This window comes from Lepidothrix coronata, unplaced genomic scaffold (genome assembly GCF_001604755.1).
Source record: "Lepidothrix coronata isolate B3197 unplaced genomic scaffold, Lepidothrix_coronata-1.0 Scaffold122, whole genome shotgun sequence".
Classification (NCBI taxonomy): Eukaryota; Metazoa; Chordata; class Aves; order Passeriformes; family Pipridae; genus Lepidothrix; species Lepidothrix coronata.
This window is the reverse complement of record NW_016690302.1, coordinates 2469978-2491911: the sequence shown is the minus strand read 5'-3', so window position 1 is coordinate 2491911 and position 21934 is coordinate 2469978. Positions and strand designations below refer to the sequence as shown.

Genomic DNA, 21934 nt, shown 5'->3' with positions numbered 1-21934 from the left:
TTCTTGCAAGCCTTGCATTAAAAGACTCCTGGCTAATTCAGTCACCTGCATGGATTAGGTTGTTAGGCCTTATTATCCTTTTGCTGCTCTCCAGCCCTCGCTTACAAATTACAGGACAGAGTAAATGTTGTTTTCTAGGTTGTCTTTGGAGACTTGAGCTTGAAGTAAAACCATATGAGGAGACAAAGATCAAAAAACCATGGAAGGCAGCAGAATAAATCCAGTCTCAAGCAGACAGCTGGATGAGTGTCAAACAAAGGCAGGAACAGCTGGATCAAGTAAAGCCCGAGGAAAATTAGTTCCATCCCAAGGGGGAGGGAGGAAGATTGTTCTGTGAGCCCAGAGCTGTGTGGGACCAACTTCACCCGATAAAACTTTCACATCAAAGTCAGGGGCAGATCAGAAAGACCCAGAGGGAGGGGAAAGGGAAGAGAGGGAGTTCAGAGGGATCTGCAGAAAGCGCGAGGGAAGGGAAGGAGGTGGAGTGAGAGGGGAGGTGGGGAGTTGGAAGTTGGGAGGTGGAGTAATTCTGCAGAATATGAGCTGCTGTCCACAGCTTTCTGGATGTAAATTGATGAGGTCATAGTGTTTTCCAGTTACAGAAAAAAAAAGTTAAGGAAAAAAAGAAAGTCTTCAACTTGTTTTTCAAGAGAGACGAAAACACGGAGGAGCCGAAGAAATGGAGCAACTCGTGAAACTCCTCCTGTGGCACATTTTGCTTCAGCAAAGTGAGTTCTGAGCTGTTGCTTGGTCGTGCTGCAGCTGCAGAGGATGGGGCTGGAGGTTTGCTGGGAGGTTTGGAACTGTTATATTTGTAAGATTGTGTTCAGATTCCTGAGTTAGCTGTGTTTTCGTCCGTGGAGGGGAGGGAATCATGGATTTCTCCTGCTTTTTTTGGGGAGAGAGTGGAGAAATGTTTGAGGCTGTTGAAGCAGTGCTCTGTTCAGCATGTTTGTGCAATCTGCTTTTTCCTATCAGTTACCCTGATCAGCAGATTCAAAAACAATAAGCTTCAGTGTGTGAGTACAGTAAATCTCACACAGCAAGACTTACAGGATGCAAAGTTATTTTGTACTTTTGAAGCAGCAAAAACAGCTGCTGTGTGTGTGTGTTTGAGTGTTCAGATGGAGCTAAAAAATGATGTGTGGGGTTTTTTTGGGGGGGTGTTGTTTTTCTCCTGTCAGCAAAAAGACAGACACAGGAATTCACTTTTGGGTAAGGTGCAAGAAAGGGATGGGGACAAATCTGATGAGCTTAAAATAACAGAATGGCTCGTACCTTTCCCTTAATCACAGTTTTCTGTAGGAGCTGAAAGCAGATTCATTGTCCCCAAGACAACAGAGACACCCCAATAAGGCTTGGGTGGCAGGAGGGGATTTAAGTATTAATTGCAAAGCCCCAGCACATCCACACCTGCAACACTTTGGGCTCTGAGGAAGGTACCTGTGAGCAAAGGACCAAACACAGCACCAAGAACAGTGTGGAGAGACTTCTTTCAGGGTGCTGGGAGTAGGAAGTGAGGAGCACAAGCTTTGTGGGGACTGGTGACCCCTTGCTCCTCCCAGCCCTGTTGGTGAAAGGCAGTGGCTGAACACCTGAGCCCCTCAAAACTCCTCAGCTCTGAGTGGGGGGAAGGTGAGGAGTTCTCAGTTTGGCCTTTGATTAATCCAGTTTCCATGTCATCCCCATGCCTGCAATGCCTCAGGGCAATAAATTGGCAATTTATGGGCTCAGTCGTAGGGACAGAAAGGGTGAAGTGGCTCAGCAAAGGAGTGTGTGGGGTGGGTTAAGGGGAAGGAGGAGAGGTCACATCTTGTATTCCAGGATCACCAGCCAGTCCAGCGACTCCCCAGCGAGGTTCAGCATGTTGGCAGAGCTCGGGGAGCACCCAGGGCAGGAATAGCAGGTTGGGCTGCTGCAAAGCTGTGGGGAGGCAAAGGTGTCCCACCTGAGGAGGGATATCTCTGACAGACTCCTCGGGTGTGTTTTGGAGATGAGCTGTCCCCGTGCCAGGCTGCCCTGACTTTTGAGTCCTGCTGTCCCCAAACCAACCAGGCTGTGACACAATGAGTGAAGAGGGGCAGGGAGGAAATCTGAGATGGTCCCTCCTGGAGAGGCACCACACCCTCAAGTGTTAATGTCTGGCAGGGAGGAGGAACAGCTCCGTGTTTGGAGTGGCTCCACGAGCCCTTCCGTGGGCCTGGAGCCAAGGTGAAGCACACAGAGCAGGGAAGGGTTTCTGAAGCTGAGCTCACATCTGAGCTGCCCGTCAGAAAGTTTGGGCAGATCTCTGAGGGATCCTGTCCGTGGGCCTAGAGGGGGATTGGCTTCTTGTCCAGACACAAGGCTTTTCCCTTTCTGCAGAGGCAGCACATTCCTGCTCTGTGCTGACTCAGGGGCATGTTCCTACCTGCAGGGAGGTGTTGGAATTGTTGGGGCTGGCTGGGTGGTTGAGGGCTCTGCAGCCCTGACATCCTCTTTGAAAGCAGAAAACTCTGCTCTTGGGAAAATTGTCCCAGGAAGCCTTCAAAAATAAACAGACACAGAGACTTTGATAAAAGCTCAGTTCAAAGCCTGGCTTGGCCATCTGTGGGCTTTGAAAGGGAAATCTTGTTTTACTGAAAAGCTTAGCCTTGCAGTCCCAGGCCAGTTTGGGGGCAGGTGGTAAATAGGAGCCTTGGTGGGACTGCACTGCTCACCATCTCCCTCCTTTGCCTCTTTGAGATGTTTTTCCCTGTTGGTGGCCAGTGGTTTTTAAAAAAACTGGCTCCCAGAAGAGAACAGAACTCATTTGTTTGGCTGCCACCTTGGTGCTGCTGCATCATAAGCCATGATGGCCTCTGAGACACGGGGGCAGCTCCCCAGAGAGTCAGGATGGAGCCACTGCCAGTCCCCACAGGGTTTGGAAACAACTTGGTGGCTCAGGCTGCTGTTTCTGCAATAATTGTGGAATGGCTCTCCAGAGACCATTAAACCCCCTCTATAGACAATGGGATTTATGGGAGAAAGAAGGAGTCTGGCACATAGAGATTTTGTGAAGAACAAGTCCTTTCTGTAGGGCTGGACCAGCCCTCTGTGCTCCTAAAGAGAGGAGATGTCACCTCCTCTTTGAAAAGGGAAAAAGAAGCTGAGACAGAGCAGGAGATGCTGGAGGTGTGCAAAGGAATAATGAGCTGAGCTTAGTGAGGCCAGTGGAGTGTGAACCTCACAGGCTGTTGTTTGCCCACACTCCTGGTAGGTTCTGACACATTTCTCCAGTGAGCTCTTTGTTTATCCTCACTCTGCTGGATCAGTGTCCAGGCTCTTCCTGAGCTCAGCAGAGCCCCAGCAGGTAGAGCTGCTGCTGTCACGTCCCGTGGAGTGTCTGAGCCACCTGGCACTCGTGGTGTTTGCAGTTCCCTTTTCTGCTCTGGTAGTTTTTCATCTTCCAGCACGAGGCAGGAACTCAGTGGTTTCAGCAGCAGCTGCCCCGGGAGGAGAGAAGTGGTGGGATGGTTCAGGCAGGACTCAAGGGACAGTTTTCTGCTTGACCTGCTCCAAGGACACTGCCCAGAGAGCTCTGAGCTTGTAACTCTTCTTTCACAGCCTGAGGGCTTCTGGTTTGCCCACAGTTTCTGTGGCTTAATTCTTTGCTTGAAAAGTGGATGGGATTCAAGAAGTAAGAGCTGGCTCTGCTTTTTACAAGGGATTAAGAAATACTTTTGCAGGCTGCTTTCCTCTTCCTATATTGTGGGACCACAGAGTACCTCTGGAATCCTGCTGAGTCAGCACAGAATGTGTCAAGGGGCAGAACATTTTGGGTTTTTTTTTCCTTTCTTTTTTTTTTCCTCCCTGTGGTTACATCTCACAGAGAAGACAAAGTGATTATCCATCACATGGAACCCGGAATTTTAAAATGAAAGCTACAGTGAGTTCTGTGTTGACAACTCTGAAGGTGTTTGGAGGTTTTGAAGCTCCAGGTCCTGTGGTCCTGGGGTTACAAAAGTCAGAACTTTCACTGAGTGCACAAATACTCTGGTTTTACAGCTGCAGGTTGGGAAGTGTGACTCACCAAAACAACTGCTTCCAGCTGACCCCAGTCCTGTAGTTCATGAGCTGTCACCTTTGCTGGGCTGTGGGTCTGTCCCTGTTCAGCAGCTCCTGTGTTACACAAAAAATCACTTTAAAAAGCAGGGCTGGAGGACTTGGCTTGTCTCACATGGCAGAGCAGGGTCCCACAGCAGAGCAGAGGGAGGAGACTGAAAAGAGAAAAAGGCTTATCCTTTCTTTCACTGCTGCTCTGTGTTCGGGTTATTGAAGGTCAGTTGTTTTAAATTCCATATTCTCTGGGGGAGAAGGGATCGGAGACATTCCAGATTCCTTAGATTTCTAAGTGATCTCATTTACAGCTCTGTCAAATAAGTTTGGGTCTTATCCATGACCTGATGTATGGGTGCAGATTTCCAGCATTTCTGGGGGATCAGAACAATCAGTTCTTCCTCCTTTGTCTGGTGCCTCTCGCCCTTTCTTGCCCTTCTAGAATTTTGCTTCTTGGCTGCAATGCCACTGGTTTTTTTTGGTATTTGCACCTGCCACGTTGTCTGAGTGTATGGGTTATAACCTAGGGCAGGGTTCAAACCCAAAGCTTCTGCCCAGGCTCTGTGTGCACAGACATGCAGTGAGAAACCCTTTTTCTTCCACGTCTCTGTGCTGAGCTCCCACACCATATTTAACTGCGCCTTTATCTTGGATGGGCTCGTTGTGGTGCAACCCGGGGCTGTCCAGCTTTGTGTGGCAACACTCAGCAAGGGAAAATGCAAGCAGGGCATCCACAGGCTCTTCCCTTTTCCCAACAGGAAGCAGCATCTCCTGGTCACTGAGGGACAGACCTAGAAAGACCTCAGAAAGACTTGTCAAGTAAGCGAGCACGTTCCCGCCCTGCTCCTTGGGGAGCTGCTGGCTGAGGCTTGGAGTGGAGGGAAAAAGAAGCTGTCCAAACCCACAAGACACAAGCTTTTCTTATCTAAACACTGTCACATTGCAGGCAAACTCACAGCCCCTTGTTTTACAGGGAGCTGTGTTTGGGAGTGCTGGAGAAGTGGCTGACCAGGCTCCAGCAGCCTCACCTGGCCACGGGCCTGGGTGGGTGGGATGGAGGGCAAGGGCCTGGATGGTCCTTCCCTTGGCAGCAGGGCCAGCTAGGAGGTACAGAACCAGGGGCTGGTGCTGGTGTGAGCTCAGGGCTGTGAGAGGCTGCTGAGCAGAGCTGTTGGGCAGCTGAGGTGGATGCTTTTGTCAGTCCACGGATTTACGCCGCGGAATTTGGGCTCAGTGTTTTTCGCATCAACTCGCAGGAGGAAAGGGGAGCAGTAAATGCTTTCATTCCTCTGGCTGAGCCAGGACAGGATGTTTCTGCAGCACCAAATCAATTGGCTGTTAATGCAGGGCTGTGGGAGCAGTGGCTGTGCTGCCAGCCCAGCTCTGACACCCCTCCTGAGCACACAAGTCCTCTCCGTGTCCTGACACCCCGTTGTTTCCTTGGGGCAAACAACACCCATCCAGACATGTGGGCATTGCCTTGTCACACTAATGAAGTGGATGCTGGTTGTCCTGGCACAGCTGAGACTGATTTTTCCTGCCTGATTTGCTGCTGGAAAAAGCTTTGTACCATTCCTTTGTTTTTCTAAGCTAAATCTAAGCCCTGACTTCCACAGACAGGTTATATCTTCATCAGGCATTTTCCAGGCTGTTAGGAGAGACAATCAGATGGTGGAGTTATGGTGTCTCTTTCTTATATACAGACTGCAGACTTTGTCCAAGAATTTATTTTTCTTTTTGTGAGGCCGAGATTATAAATGTAGAAAAAACAGCTCACATTTGGAGTGGTTTTGAGCTGGCAGTTCAGCTGAGAGTGCTGCCCAGTTTTGTTCTCTGCTGTCCCTGCCCAGTCTTTTGTGATAGGAGAAGGGAAGGAAACAGAGTTTGTCCTCAGCCCATGCATTAGTGCTAAAATAGCCCCAGTCTGGAGTTAATTTTCTCTTTTGAAATTCATAAATTCCAGGGCTAAAAAAAAAAAAAAAAAGCCCAGCTTTTGTCAGGAGGACATTGTGCCTCTGACATTAGCAGGACAAAACATCTAATGATCTTGATGGAGCCCACTTGGGCTTGACTGGTGAGAGAGATGAATGATGCTCTTGTGCTGGGAATCTGAATCCTGCTCTCAAGTCATGATGCCAGGAGACCTTCAGGATCCCTCCTACACAAAGAGCAGGAGGGACTGGACCAGAGAAATGCGGAAACAAAGGCATTGACTGACTCCTTGCAAAGTTCTTCTTGAGTTGGGGAGAGTTGCAGTGTCACCCAGAGCACTGCAGTGTTAACTGGGCAGACAAGGTGTGTGCCAGGAGGGTGAGGAGAAACAGCCAAGGTAATACATAAATATTAACAGAAAGGGAGGAATAGATGGAACAATAACAGAGGAGGTGGCTGATTTTGAGTGTGTTTGTCGTTCTCTCTTCCTTTTGTTGTCAGTAACATTCTTTATTTTCTGCTTTGACAGGTTCTGTGTGTTCATATTCAGGTGAGTGACATCTTTGTCATCTGCCTGGTTTTGTGATCATGAGAACAAATGAGGGACCCTGAATCCATGGCAGGCACTGAGGCTTTCACTGCTAACTTCCATGGATGGGAGCCATGCATCCCATGCACTGGTGTCTCTGAACTTTGATTAAACTGGGGGCTAAGATTAGGAAGGTGTACAATCCTGGTAACAGACATCACACAGACACTGCTTTCACTGACTGAAATCAGTGTGTTAAGTTTTTGTATTACATTTCTTTATTAGGCAAAGGTTCTTCCCCCAGAGGGTGGTTGGGCACCAAACGGGCTCCCCGGGGTTTGGTCACGGCCCCAAAGCTGCCAGAGCTCAAGGAGTGTTTGGAGGGAGAGGGTGGGATTGTTGAGGTGTCTGTGCAGGGCCAGGAGTTGGACTGGATGGTCCTTGTGGGTCCCTTTCAACTCGAGATATTTCATAATTGCCCATGAGAGTGCCCTGTGCTGGTCTTGAAGGTCACTTTTGGGCGGGAGACGCGCAGAGAGATTCCGGGGCGGGTCCGAGTCCTACTCTACTGTCCTCACACTGCTAACTCTGCCCTCTGCTCTCTGCTCCTTGGCTCTCAGTGCCAGCTGATGCCTCCAACCCAGAGAGCGTGGTGGTGTCCGTGCTGAACATCAGTGCTGTGCTGGGCTCTCAGGCCGTGCTGCCCTGCAAGAGCCACCGCATGGTGTGGACCCAGGACCGGCTCAACGACCGGCAGCGCGTCGTGCACTGGGACGTGCACAGCACCTACTACGGGGACAACAAGATGGAGAGGCTCTGTGACATGTACTCTGCTGGGGACCAGCGTGTCTACAGCTCCTACAACCGGGGCAGGATCTTCATGCCCGAGAACGCCTTTGTAGAGGGCAACTTCTCCCTGGTGATCAAAGGTACGAGGCGGGAGCTCTTCGCTCCACGCTGTCTTGAGGGGTGGAGGGTTCGTGACTGACTTAACTTGTTGGTTTGTGGTGAAAGTGGGTGTTTCACAGTGCATTTTCTGTAGAAAAAATATCAGTCCAGTGAGTCTAATTCTCAGGAGGAATTTCTCCACCGAAAGGGTGGTCAGGCATTGGAAGGGGCTGCCCAGGGAGGTGGTGGATTCCCCATCCCTGGAGATGTCCAGGAAGCAACTGGACATGGCACTGAGTGCTCTGGGCTGGTTGTCAAGGGGGTGATTGCTCACAGGTTGGACTCAGTGATCTCAGAGGTCTTTTCCAACCTAAATTATTCCGTGAGGTTCTCTGAAGCACTGGCAATAGCGTTTTAATTGCCTTTGAAACAGTCACACTCTGAAAGAGAATTTGTAACAGCCTGAAAACCACTTGGGCTTTTTGTGGGCCTTTGATTGTATTTAATTTCCTGAGCTATAAACACTCAATGGTCGTTCTTCCTCTGCCTGCTCTAGCTAAACTTAAATCAGCTTTCTCTTTCCATCTGTTAATACAAATACCTGCCTTCCAAGGGCAAAAAAACTGAGCAAATTATTAGATTAAGTGAGATGATTTGTCTCTGTTTAACCCACCCTAGAACTAAGTTGTATAAAGGCCCTTTTCATCCATACGAGGATTTGGGAAACAGTGTAAATGACAGAGAATAAAATATTCAGCTTCTCCTCTCTTCCCTGCTGTACCAGGTGTTGCAGAGAGTGATGAAGGCATATACTCCTGTAATCTTCACCATCACTACTGCCACTTGTATGAAACTGAGAAAATCCAGCTCACCATCACCAAGAAAGGTAGGTGTGGCTGAGAGCTCCGTGTCCCTTCTGGGAGGGACCTGGTCTGGCAACTGGAGTCCAGTGGCCAGCAGGGCTCTTGGATGCACAGTGGGGTGTGTGTGCTGGTTCACTGCAGGCCTTGCACACTGTTCTGCTCGAGAAGAACCTGCAGGGTTCTTCCCATGTTGTCTCAGTTGCAGGGTCAGGGCACAGGTGCCACCAGAGGCCTGGGAAGCACCAGCAGAACGTGGTGCTTGCTCACTGTGCTGCTTTGCTGTCTGATTCCCTGAGTTTCAGAGATTTCACTCAGTGTGTGTGTTTGTGAACCTCCCTCCTTTCTTGGCATGTGCCAAACAGTGCGTGGAGCCTGTTTACTCTTGGCAGCCCAATTCCCAAACTGTCCTGTTGCTCCTGCAGCAGCAGCACATGCCTGGTGACAGTCCATCCCCACTCAGCTCAGCCACAAAGACCTGCCCTGTACATTGGCTCCTGAGCTTGTCCTGAGAAGTCTGTACTTAAAAACCCGCCTCGAGTTACCACACCTTAAGCCCAGCTCTAAAAGCAAGCTGCTGGCAGCTGCAGTGTGTGCCACCCATGCCACACAGCCACCACTACCATGCCATTAAAATCGACCCCTGGGGAACACACAAGTGAAGCTGCTGGGGCTGGTTGTGCTGGGAAGCTGTTGGAGGATTGATGGGAGAGGAGGGAAGTGCATCTCCTCTGCTGCTGCTCGCACGCTGTGAGCCCCAGTCTGCTCAGCTGCGTTTCTGGTTCTCCTGTTGTTCCTTTTCAAGAGCAAAATACAGAGCAGAGCTGCTTCGACTCCTCCGGCAATTAGGGCGTTTGTGGGTAGCAAAGCATTTCCTGCTCGGAGGATTGGGATGCAGCACATCCAAGATCCTCGTTCCATTCTTAGTCTGGAGAGGGAATATGCTTCCTGCTTTCTGCAGCAAGAGATTAACTCTCAGTTACAAGGAAAAGAAAGTGGCCTTGCTTAAAGCACTGACCAAGGGTATAGAAGATACAGGTACACTGAGGGCACTTGGTGTGTTCAGCTGGAGAAGAGGAGACTGAGGGGAGACCACACTCCAGTTCCAACTTCGTGGGGAGGGGCAGGGGCTGAGCTCTGCTCTGTGGGGACCAGGGTTAGCACCCCAGGGAATGGCTGGAGCTGTGTCGGGGCAGGTTTAGGTTGGATATTAGGAAAAGGTTCTTTCCCCAGAGGGTGGTTGGGCACTGAACAGCCTCCCCAGGGCAGGGGGCACAGCACCAAGGCTGCCAGAGCTCCAGGAGTGTTTGGATGATCCTCTCAGGCACATGGTGTGACTCCTGGGGATGGACCTGTGCAGGGCCAGGAGCTGGACTCGATGATCCTTGTGGGTCCCTTCCAGCTCAGCATATTCAGTGATTCTGAACAGCAGGAATTATATTAACAAGAATCCTCTCCTTCACTTGTCTGGCTACCCTGTCACCTGAATGTGAACCAGAGAAGCCATTTGTAGACTTGTGAGCTATCTGCAATTTTTCTAACACGATTTTTTAAGCCCTGTCCTCTAATGTTGAGACTCAGTTCCTCTGAAACCCCTCAGTACTTTTGCTTTCTGAGCATATGCCAGAAAGGTGTGAAGCTCAAGGAGCACTTGGGTGATCCTCTGGGGCACAGGGTGTGACCCTTGGGGACGTTCCTGTGCAGGGCTGAGGGCTGGACTCGATGACCCTCGTGGGTCTGATGCCTAAAAGAAAACTCAGGGAGAAAAAAACTCCGAGGCAACTTAATTTTTGGAGGTCAGGTGAGGGAAGGTTTAATGATGTAACAACTTACGGGGCTGCTGCTCGATCCAGTGTTACAATTTTTATAGTATTGTCTGTCCAACCCCTGATTTTATCCACCCCCCCGGCCCTTACACTGATCCACTTCTGCCCCATCCCTTGGGAATTGGGTCTGGGGTCATATTGGGACCCTTTTCTTCCTCATTTTGGTCTTCTTCAGGGTACAAAGTGCACACAGTCACCCAGTTCTTGGTCGTATCTTGCGGTTCAGGCCAGGGAGCAAATGTTCTTAAACAGTAGAAAGCCTACCTGGAAGAGAGACTAAACATGCCAAATGGAATTTAAGGGGAATTGATACGGGGAACATGGAATGGGAGTAAGAGGGTTGGGGAATATGTGCAGCTAAAGGGTGAGGGAATGAACGCAGCCGCTTTTAAAATCTGCTTCCGCTATATAACTACTTCTAAAACTTATAAAAATTAGAAAAAAATCAAAAAAATGAAAAACCCTTAAGGTAACAGTCCCTTCCAGCCGGGTAGATCCCATAGCTCTGCGTGCGTTGCCCCCGCAGCCGAGGACGCCGGCGAGTTCTGGGACGGGGAGAAGCCGGTGGTGGTGGCCCTGCAGGGCAGCACGGTGACGCTGCCCTGCGTCAACCGCAACCACATCTGGACGGAGCGGCACAGCGAGGAGGAGCAGCAGGTCGTGCACTGGGACCGGCAGCCCCCCGGGGTGCCCCACGACCGCGCCGACCGCCTCGTCGACCTGTACGCCTCCGGCGAGCGCCGCTCCTACGGGCCCCTCTTCGTGCGCCGCAAGATGAACGTCACCGATGCCGCCTTCGCCCTGGGCGACTTCTCCCTGCGGATCTCGGAGCTGGAGAGCGCCGACGAGGGCACCTACTCCTGCCACCTGCACCACCACTACTGCGGCCTGCACGAGCGCAGGATCTACCGCGTGTCCGTGACCGAGCCCGTGACCAGGGAGAGGAAGGTGGTGAACCTCACCACCCACAACGTCGCCCCGGCCGTAGGTGAGTGGCCTCTGGAAGCCTCTGGAAGCGGCTCTCCCGGTTGAGGGTGGGTCTCTACCAGTTGCACCTTTGGGGTTGTTCCCGAGCTGTTCCCTGGGCACACCCAGAGCTGGGTGCGTGGCCACTCTTGACTGTCTCTTGTCTGGTGTGCCAGTCTTCATAAAACTGAATTCTATTTTTTCCCCCCAAGGGCTGTCTGCTTGTTTCCAAGGTGTAGAAAATTTCCAAATCATATCTGAAGTTACAACTGAATGAAACCTTTTTGAGAATATTTTCTTGGTACTTGGTGCCTTAAAAATAAATAAGTAAACACGCAAACAATTAGGTACACAACCAGCTGAAGCCCATTGTCACTACTTTGCCTCTGATTAATGTAGGTCACACTTTTCTTCCTTCCAGTTATTAAGTGTTTAGATCCATTTTTACTTTAATCCCGTGTCTTTTTCCTGGTCCTTTGTTGCTGTGTTACATCCTCACAGTCAGAGAGCATTGAACTAAGTGGTGGAAAAATGGGAAGAGGGAGTTAAGGCAGTAATCCAGCTTTGAAACAAACCACCCAGGAGCCACCAGGAGGGGAGTGTGGGCCATTCACTCAAGGGTTGGACTCAGTGGTCCTTGTGGGTCCCTTCCAACTCAGAACACTCTGGGAAATCTGGGAAATCCCTGAGTGTCCCATCCCTGAGGGTCGCTCGCCCTGCTCGCGGTGCTGTGGTGGCACCATGTCAGCTCCCATTTCCTCTGCTCCAGGGCAGTCCTGAGCCTGCTCTGCTCTCACTGCTGACAGGCCCCGAGGCAAACAAGCTGTTTTTGGAACAGGCTCCCTTTCCTCCTTGCTTTTGGGATCAGGAGAAGGTGTGGGCAGGGGATTGATACTGCTTGTGCTGTTACAACATGCCACCACTCTCACCGGTGTTTCTCTCCCCTTTGCACGGGTGTTTGGGCTGTGCAAGGTGTAAGACCATGCAGAATTAAGCCCCAGGAATTTTCCTCCACCCTTCAGCTTTTCTTTTTTTTTGCATCTTAAACCAATTTTCATATTTTCCACTGCACTGAGCTATCATCTGACAGCCTGTCCAAACTCAAAACCATCACGCTTCATTCAGGCAGAAAAACAAAATAAAAAACCCCAAGTTTAATATTTTTTTAAAGTCTTTTGGGCATAGTTCTTTATTAACATTTTAAAATATTCATTGTGGTTTAATATTTATTGGCTGTTTAATACAGAATTTTGATACGCTTCATACATTTTTAAATAGGTTTATTCTTCTCTAGAAATTGGCTTTCTCAAGTCACAGAAACCTAAACCTCCCCCCTGGGATTGAGGTTGGTGTCCAGAAAACCCTGGCAGTGCTAAGGAGAGGTGGCTGTTGGGGCTGACATGGAGACCAGGACATCCAAATCTCAGTGTCCCTGCCCGCAGCCCTCTCCAGATCACGCTGTGCAGATGGAAACTTGATCTTGTTTTCGGAGTTGTCCACCCAGGAATTTATTCCTCTCTTTCCTGGATGTTGTCCTGGCTGTTGCTGAATAGTTCCCTACCTGCTCAGCACTTAGATGGAACCTCTAAAGTTGTTTAACCTGCCAGGGGCTGTCTCAGTTTGGCAGCGGCGCCCTCGGTGCTGGAGGAAATTTTCCTTCCTGGGAAAAGCCATTTCCACTGTCGGAAAGAGCAACCTTTGGAAGAGCTTTGCCCCTCCGGGCAGTGAACCCTCAGCTGGTCTGAGAGCACCACGCACAAGAATGTGCTGAGTGCATGGGAATGTGCAAGAAGTGGAGACATCCGGAGTGCCTGTCCCAACCCACTCTGCTGAGGAGCCTGCAGGGACATGCCCTGCTTGGTGTGCAGCACCCCGGGCTGAGGTGCTGCCCCATTCCCTGGAAAACTGTATGGAATCGTGGGCAATATAACATAAATGGAACCTCGGGAGGTAACAAAGGCACAACAATGAGCTGCTTCAGCAAGCAGCTACAGCTTCTGGCCTTGCTCCAAAAGGCCTGGAGCCATTTCCAGACAGGAAATTTCGTCCTGTTTGGAAGAGAGGCCGGAGCTCAGCTCTGCTCCCAGTCCCAGCAGTGTAACTGTGGTGTGTGTCTGCTAACCCAGAGCAGTTTTACTCGATGTTTGCTTTGGAGCAAAGATGCTGTAGAGTGGCATCTGCTGTGTCTCCTGCTTGGTGCTGAACCATTCACAACCCTTTGCCAGCCCTGAACAGAAAACAGGCCCCGTGGCCAGGTTTGTGAGCTCTCTTGGTGGAGAGCTCTCCGTTTTCTCCAGCAGAAGAATCTGACCCTTGACACTTTGGGAAAGTGGTGTAAGGAACCCCTGATCTAAGTTTTCTTTAGAACTTATTTTTCAGTAATTAAGCCAGGTCCTGTGGGTGAACTGGAGACAGATGGCCATGAGATGTACTGAGAGATCAGATCTTGGTTACAGAATAAACTTTCATCAGCTCAGCTTGAATTCTGGTCTAGGACTAGGGTGAGGAGGAGAGTCTGTATGACCTTGATGATCCTGTTTTGGCCACTGAAGTTCACTGGTGTGACTAAATCAGCTGTCACTCTGTGCCTCAGCTTCCCCAGTTATAAAATGGGTTTTATTCTACTGCCTTCCTGATGATGCATTTTGAGGCCCACCAGTGATGCTTTGTCTAAACACTGGTGTGACAAGTATTTTTAGTATTATTTGAATAAGCCAAGGAGGCCCCAAGTTACTTAATCTCTGTTTCCAATGTTTGTCACAGTGACCTCTCCAATGCTGCCTAAAGTTTAGCTCAGCTCTCAATCCTGCCTTGCAGGACTGTGGGAAAGCAAAAAGCCAGGAATAGGATGCCTTTGTTTGCTGACTCCTGGCTCAACAGCTGCTCCAGTGGCACCATCTCATTGTGGCAGCTGCTGGAGGAGCCTTCCAGGGTCCGGGGATGTGACAAAGCAGAACTGTCACAAGTACTGTTTGCAGCTTTGCAAGTGGGTTTTTTGGTTGGGTATTTTTGTAGCTTGGCAGTGGTGGAAAAAAAAACACATGGTAGTTTCCAGCAGTGTAGCCAGGGAGCACATGGCATCTGGCAGTGCCAGGATAAACTGGAAGCTGCTGGAGTGGAGCTCTGGGCTACCAGAACAGAGCCTATTGCTCAAACTTTTGCATTTTCTGGGACTGCTGCTGGCATTAGCAAACTGTCACCTCTGTTTTCAAAGTGTTTATTTCAATCCACTCTTGTGTTATTTGATTTTTACTTTTGGTGGGTTGGTGTTTTTTTTAAACGCTGGAAACAAACTCCCTGACAAACTGGAACCACTCACTGTGCCAGCACTTCCAGAAATGTCAACATTCCTCATATTAGCACACATCTGTTAAGTGGTACTGTGGCTTTTGAGGTATTTCCCCCCATCTTTCCCCTTATTCCCTCTGACTGATTTGCAGGGGGAACTCCCAGGGGAATGGAAGGCCAGGACTCCATCCTGGTTCTTGCCTGTGAATGTTCCCTGTCAAGGGGTGAGAGTGTCATTTCAGCTGTTTTGAAGAGAAAAACCTCTCCCAGCACAGTCTTATGTGTTTCCAGTCTGTTCCAGGGCTGGATTTGTCCATTCCTCTGCCTATTGCAAGCAAAGAAGTCGCTTCCTCTTTATATGTGTAAAACATTGACCTATTTATTTGAGACCTACAAAAACGTTCCACGTAAAAGTTTGGAGCTCCCCTTCCCCACTTCCAGTGCTGTGGAACTGAAATGCTGCTGCACCCACAAATGGAATGGAATCTTGGCTTTTCTTTGTGGGTTTTTTTTTCTTGGTTTATTTATTTTATTGATTTTTATTTCATTTCAAAGGAAAACTTATTCTTTTGGCGTTGAAAATTCCTCCCACTCCATAAATTATAACCTCCCTTGGCAGGGAGGGGCTGCTTCATATTTTCTCTGTCTGGAGCCTGAGCAGTGTGGGGTGTGTGTTTTGAGGGACCCAGAGGAGGGTTGTGTTACCCTCAGGAAGGTTTGGGGCTGGGTTTGGGGGTGAATTTTCTCTGATATTCCCCTCTGCAATAAGCACTGATGGCCGGGCAGTGGGAAGGGAATGTGGAACAGTCACTGTTAAAACTTCATCTCCCTGGGAATCGTGGTCTTGTGAAGAGCACAGGCATCTCCCACCTGAGATAAATCAGAGGTTTTGTAAATCAGGCAGGGATTTGCTCCTTAATTCAAGCAGCTCAGAAGAGTTTCTCCCTGAACATCCTTCTTGTGCCCATGTGTGATCCTGCTTTGCTCTGGATGCCAATTACAATGATCAACCTCTTTGCCTTTCTCTCAGACCCAAACATTGTCAGGGGCCACAATGTGATAAATGTCATCATCCCTGAGAGCAGGATGCACTTCTTCCAGCAGCTGGGATACATCCTGGCAACCCTGCTGCTCTTCATCGTCCTCCTCATCATCGTGGTGCTCGTCACCCGCAAGCGCCGGCAGAGAGGTGAGTGCCAGAAAAATCACAGCCCTGTCCTGCTTGGGGGGGTATCCTGGGATGATCCTGTAAGTAATTCCTGCAAAACACCCTGCTGAAGGCAGGGATCCCCTCCTGGCAAACCAGCAGCCTGCACAGGGAGGGTTAATTAATCCAGGTGCTGATGCCTGGATTAATTAGTGGGGTGTAAAAACTTCCAGGCCTTGATTTCGCAGAGTCATTAAGGTTGGAAAAGACCTCTGAGGTCATCAAGAACCAGCCTTTGACCAAATACCACTCATGATTTGCTGAGTTATGCTGTTGGAAGGGAGAAGAAAACTAGGAGTGCCAGACAGCTTCTCTTTACAAGTGGGATTTCTTTAGAGCAGAAGGCTCGTGTGCATCCCTTGGGAACTCAGATGTCCAAGTCCTTGCTGGACTCCCTGGGCTGGGTGACCCTGGAAGAATTAGATAAACAGACACGGAGATCTTCTGGTGACTTCCACACCACTAGTTTTGGGTGCCCCACAAAAAGCAAATCCCAGGAATGTCTGTCTGCTGGAGTGTTCTTTGCAGTGCCACGTTCACCCTTATTTGTGTGTCAGGGGATTAGCACCAACAAAGTGTGAGAAGATACCAGGGGTTATCATTGGCAGAGGAAGGGCTTGGCTGCACTGGCCCTGACTGCTCATTCTGTCTCTTCTCCCTTTTCAGGTTATGAATATAACGTGAAGAAATATGGAGAGTAAGTATAATTACAGGGTCTGTTATTTAGGATTAAAAGGCATAAAAGTGAACTTGTGGCCCCTTTGCTCAGTTGTCATTAAGAACCTAAAACAGCTGAGGATTTGGTTAGAAGGAGAAAGTGGTTTGTAGGGCTGGTTTGGCAATTGCATTTCCTCTTGTTCTGCTTTGGGAACTGAATCCCAGATCCTGGTTCTGTGAGACATCATTAGGAATTAGTGGTATAGGAATAATGCACAGATCTGCTATGGGATGGGGCCAAGATCATGTATCTGGGTTCCTTTATGGTTTATTTTATATTATTGAAGTGGAAGAGATGGGAAGTTCCAGTACAGGTTGGCTGTCTGTTGTTCTAAGCTCTGGACAAACACATGGGGGAAAAAAGAGATCCAGCTATACCAGATAAACACCATAAATTAAATTCCCCTAAAGTCCCATTAGAGAAGCTATTGTGAAAAAGTGTGGAAGGAGACAGTTATTAGAGGATGTGACAATATTCCACTGTTATTCCCTTTACAGGAAGGATGTGAACCTTAAGGAATTTACAGTGGACACAACAGATCTGACCCCACACAAAAGTGAAGACATCAGGCTGGGTATGTGTCAGTTGGCAACCCTGTGCCAAACCAGGTCAAAACTCCTTGTAGCTCAGGAGCTTCTAATGGCATTTGGATGCCCATTTTCAGGTGACTTAACCTCCTCCTCTTTAACCTCTTGAAAGTGGGTGTGGAAATGGGGATGAAGGGAAATCCAGGGTTAGCTGAGATCATTCTGTCCATCTCCTGTTGAAGAATTGCTGTAAAGGCCCCACTAAACAAGAGGTAGATACAAAACTGGAAGGAAAGAACAGAGGAATTGCAGAGGGTGGGTTGCAAAAATTCTTCTTTTCATGTCCCAGGAGAGAAAAATCCCCTGAATAACTGCATCAGTCACCTCGAAGTGAGCTTTGAGTGGATGATCCAGAGCTTTCTGTTACGTGCTGGGAGAATCTGTGGTACCTGTGAGGAGCAGGAACCCGAAATATCCATGACTGATTAGTGCCAGGGGCAAAAATGAGGTGGCAGCAGCTTTCCTTTTGCTGCTGAGTGGCTGAGTAACTCCACTCCTAGAAATCTGAAGGCCTGGAGTACATCAAGGAAGGACTGATCGTGTGTGTCCTGCCTGTAAAACTCTTGTTTTCTTTTAATATTCTAATGTCTGTCTGAACCACGCTCCTCCCTCACACAGATTACAAAAACAACATCCTGAAGGAGAAGGCTGAGCAAGCCAGAAGCTTCCCAGCAAAGAACATTGATTTAGACAAAGGTAATAATGACTTGCTTTCCCCCTAATTGGTGGCTGTAGGAACCTTCTGCTGGGCAGCAGGAGGGAGCAACTCGGTCCATCAGTGAGCTGACCAAGCCACAGCCCAGGCAGGAATGATAAACACCCTGGCAAATGGCAGCAGGAACGAGGAGCCAGTTCCCTGCCCATCCTTTCATCATGGAGCCACAAGATGCAAGTGGTGATTAGGACTTTTGAAAGCTTTTGGCGTGGCCCAAACCGAATTTTTCTTTATTGGAAAAAGAATGCCTGGCAGGGCTGGAATAGGGCCTGCTCTACTGTAACCTCAGAGGGAGATGGATCCCAAAAATGTCCTGGCAGTGCTGCTTGGGGAGAAAACACTGTGCTGAAGATAGTGTTTTGAGCTGAATTAATTTATGGGCAGTCACTCACTTCATCCAACAAAAGCAAACAGCTCTCCCTCCCCGGGGGCCGAATCTCCTTTTGCTTCCCCAGTATTAATCCTGAGAGTTGTGCCTCAGTTTGTAGAGCAGCACTTATGTCAAGCAGTGCTTGTAATAAGCTGTTAGATTCCATGACTCATCTAAGAGGAATTTAGAATATAACAAATGGGACTGAAATGATACCGAGCAGGGAATGGTCTGGAGAGCCCAGGAGTTGCCTCAGACCTGCTGTCCCTGCTGGAGTTCTCAGGATACTTTTTCCCTGCAATTCTTCAGAGGTGATCTGTGCAATAATTTATACACTGGGGGCTTTATGAGGGGATATTTATATATATTCCTGAGGGGGGACTGGGGACATGGCTGACTGTAAACTTGTCACTGCCTAGAGAAGTCCATATTTTTGTGCTCATTTGAAAGGTTTGAAATCCCTCTCCAGGTGCTGACCTCCATTTCCATTTGCTTTCAGATTTCAGGAAGGAATATTGTAAATGAAGACATTCCCAAGCTGCTGGCTGGACCAGAAGCTTCAACCAAAGATAGATAACATGGAAGAGAGATGACTTTTCTTAATACCATCTCCCTCCAGTTCCCATAGAGTTGTTTTTTTTTCCACATAGACTTGAGGGTGTTTGCAAATGCTTCTTGAAAGAGTTAGACTGTCTTGTGTGCATTTATGGGTTTGGGTTGCCTTTCCTCCTCGTCTCCCCATCCTCCATTCCCCTCTTCTTTTCTTGATATTATTGTTGGTTTTATGCATCAATGATTTTTATGAGCTGAATCAGCAGACCTTTTGCTTTGATGTTATTGCTTTAAATAAACCAACCTGCATCACTGCTCCAGAGCCATCATTATGTATCAGACATTTTTCCATGTAGTGTATTCATCAGAATAATAATAATAGCAGAGCCTGATCTCCCGTGGGCTGGCATAAATCAGTGTCACACAGCACTTTACACGTTCCAGGTGAAGCACAAAGAGCACAGCCCTCCCAAATGGCAATATAAATACCTCATTTTGTGAATGGGGAGATGTCAGGATCCTCATTTTGCAGGGGAAAGGGAGGCAGATAAATGACCACGAGTAGATTGGGTTCAGCTCCAAAGAGCTCTGGAAGCTGAACTCTGTATTTCTCACTCTGAGCTTGTTTGTTTTCATTTCAGTGCAGATCAAATCATATTTGGCAGGAGCAGACACTTGACTGATGGAGTTGCAGTGCTGTAACACCACTCTCAGTTAGCTCAGAACCAGGAATGCTTTGGAGGGGGCTGAACTCCTGTGTGGAACCTGGGATGGGATTTTCCTGCAGTCCTTGGGTGGACCCAGGCCACGCAGAGCTCGTGTGCACATCGACCCACAGGTATGGTTCCAGCACAGGCAGGTTGGAAATGGGAGCAGCTCCTCAGGAGCAGCCCCTGAGGAACAAGAGCAACAGCACTGAAGAGCCTGTCCGGAATTTTGGTGGGCCAGGGCCTCAGAAGGGCAGTCCAGGAGTGAGATTAATCCATTCTCACGGATATTGGCATTGTTTTGGTGAGTGGACACCTGAGGTAGTGGGGCTGTGGGCTGAAGGGGAGTTCTACATATGAACAGCGTGTCAGGTGGGGATGCCAGAAAATCAGGAGTAATTCGGTGTTGTGATCCAAGCAGGTTAAAGCACCGTGGAAGCTGGGGAATATTAACAGTTCTACGCAGCTCCTCTGACCACCGGGGGTGTTCTGGGGCACCATTCCCAGACCAGGCACTCCCACGGTCCTTGGGGCACAGAAGGAAAGGTTGTGAGCACGATGACAGTGAGTTGTGCAAGGGTGAAGGTGGCTGAGGGTTGCCAAGGGTGAAGGTGGCTGAGGGTTGCCAAGGGTGAAGGTGGCTGAGGGTTGCCAACCTACTCTGGAGAGAGTGGCAGAGGGAGGGGTTGTGTGTGGGCTTGGTGACTGGGTGGAACTGGGGGCAGGGTCTCCAGGACCCCTTTCTTTCCGCCCCTGCCAGCTTGGGTGTCTTGTCTGACTGATGCCAATGTTCTTAGACATCTAAATCCCATTCCAGGCTCTGTGTCCCTCCTCCCACGAGCACCTGGTGTGTGCCAGGGCTGGGGAGGACTCCCAGCAGGTCACAGGGATGCTGCACTGGGTGGGATGGTCCTGAAAAGCTGAGCTCAGCTGCCCAGCTCTGCCAAAAGCGTGGTGGGTGAAGCCTCCTGTGTGCCAGAGGAGCTGTACTGTCTGTTCAGAAGGTTGGACATCACGACTTCAATGCACACTTTTTATAGGGGTAGAAAACGGTCCATGTGCATTTTTTTAGATATCAATACTTCTCTCTGTTAGTGGGGTCTATGTGAAAGAATAATTATAGTGAGGACCCTTATTTTTAATGCCTTCAAGTGGTAAATATTAATAATAGAATATAAGTAGAGGTGGAGTTCCTTATCTTTTAGTTTGCTTAGCCCTTCCACTGCTCTCTGGACACCTTTTGGGATTTGCAATTAACTGCCTTTTTCTTCATTTAAGAATCACCTCTACAGAAGTGCTCAGGTTGGGCAGACCCACGAGTAGTGGAGAGGAGGCTCTGGGCTTGGTCCCAGGCCCCTTTTTGCCGCCTTCTCCCCAAAACAGCCAGGGATTCTCAGCCTGCCTTAGGGCTGGGGCTGATTGAAACCCAGGCTGCATTCCTGCAGGTGCAGGAGGCCCTGCTGGTTATTCCATCAGGGTGGCAGAGTCTCAAGTAATTGTCATTAATGTCTCTCTCCCTCCCTTTCATGTCTGTGAGTCAAAGGCCGGAGATTTTCACTTGCCAGTTCCAATTGCTGAGCACAGCTCACAGAGACACCAGCTCAAAGTGGGGCTCCTCATAAGCTCCAGAGGCATTTAAATACTTCAGTGGACTTCTAGGCTGCAAAATAGCTTAAGGGGAGAAAAATTAATATGTTCTCTGTAACAAGGGCTAGGAAGAGCTTTATGAGTTCCTCATCCTTGCTTTGATCACTAGTTGGAATTTGGGTAATGGTCAGACACGTCAGCATAACCCTGGGCTGGTCAAGTTGGGATTGTGGCCCTTTTTCCTTCAGGAGAGGCACATGCTGAGTGATTTGCCTGCTGATCACAGCAGTGGGTTTCAAAAAGCAGCTGCCACATCCAGTGTGTGTAATTTAGGGTGTCAAAATTCTGGCTGAAGGAGACCCAGGCAAGACTGCTGGACAACCAACTGTATTTTCAAACTGTTGAAAAAAAGAGAAAAGGACAACTGGAACGGTAAACTGAAGAGTTCTGGCTGTTTATTTCTTAATGCAGAGGGATTATCAAAGGCTGTTTGCCCTTAAATAGTGGTGAGAAGCCACTCAGGTTTTTCACAGTGCACTTTGCAGTCTGTCACTGGGGGGAAGTTCCATGTAGCTGATCTTGCATGTGAAAATTAAAAGGTTCAAGTTGCAGGACCACTGCTCTCTGTCCCAGACTCACTGCAGTGCCAGACAGGTTGGTTTTCTCTCTCTCATCTCAGCCTTTCTTTCCCTAATCTGGGGCTGTAACTTGCCTCTGGTAGAGAAACACCTTTTTAAAGTGTGTAGCACTTTGGTAAATGTGCTTTGCCCAAGTTATTGGAGATGATGTTCTCCCTGTACCAATTAAATGCTGCACCTTGACAGACTCCTTTGCCTGTCACTTTGCAGGCTTTGCCTCATCACAGCCTCCCTGGCTTCCTGAGACATGCATTCTGTGTTCAGTTAGTCAAAATAGTAATAATCCCTAATTTTTACAGCAGTTCCTCCTCAGTGAGTACTGAGGCTCAATGAGGGCAGAGAAATCAAAGTCTCTTTTAGGATAACGTGTGGACTGTCAGCCCTTGGTGTGGGACAAGGAAAGGCTGTTTGGCAGTGACCTTGAAAGGGGTTAAAACTGAGACTAGAACTAGACTCTTTTCAGCTCTGTGCACACTCTGCTTCCTCT

The 21934-nt window shown here is 49.0% G+C and overlaps 1 protein-coding gene across 1 annotated transcript; it reads left to right on the top strand.

Annotated features, from left to right (window-relative positions):
- The first annotated feature begins 483 nt into the window (after positions 1 to 483).
- On the top strand, positions 484 to 21598 carry MXRA8 (matrix remodeling associated 8). The gene is made up of 10 exons (XM_017825808.1): positions 484 to 728; positions 6539 to 6559; positions 7159 to 7467; positions 8211 to 8312; positions 10639 to 11100; positions 15397 to 15555; positions 16240 to 16270; positions 16789 to 16865; positions 17497 to 17574; positions 18463 to 21598. The coding sequence occupies exons 1-10, from the start codon at positions 680 to 682 to the stop codon at positions 18486 to 18488; spliced, it is 1314 nt and encodes a 437-aa protein (XP_017681297.1). The 5' UTR covers positions 484 to 679; the 3' UTR covers positions 18489 to 21598.
- Positions 21599 to 21934: the final 336 nt, after the last annotated feature.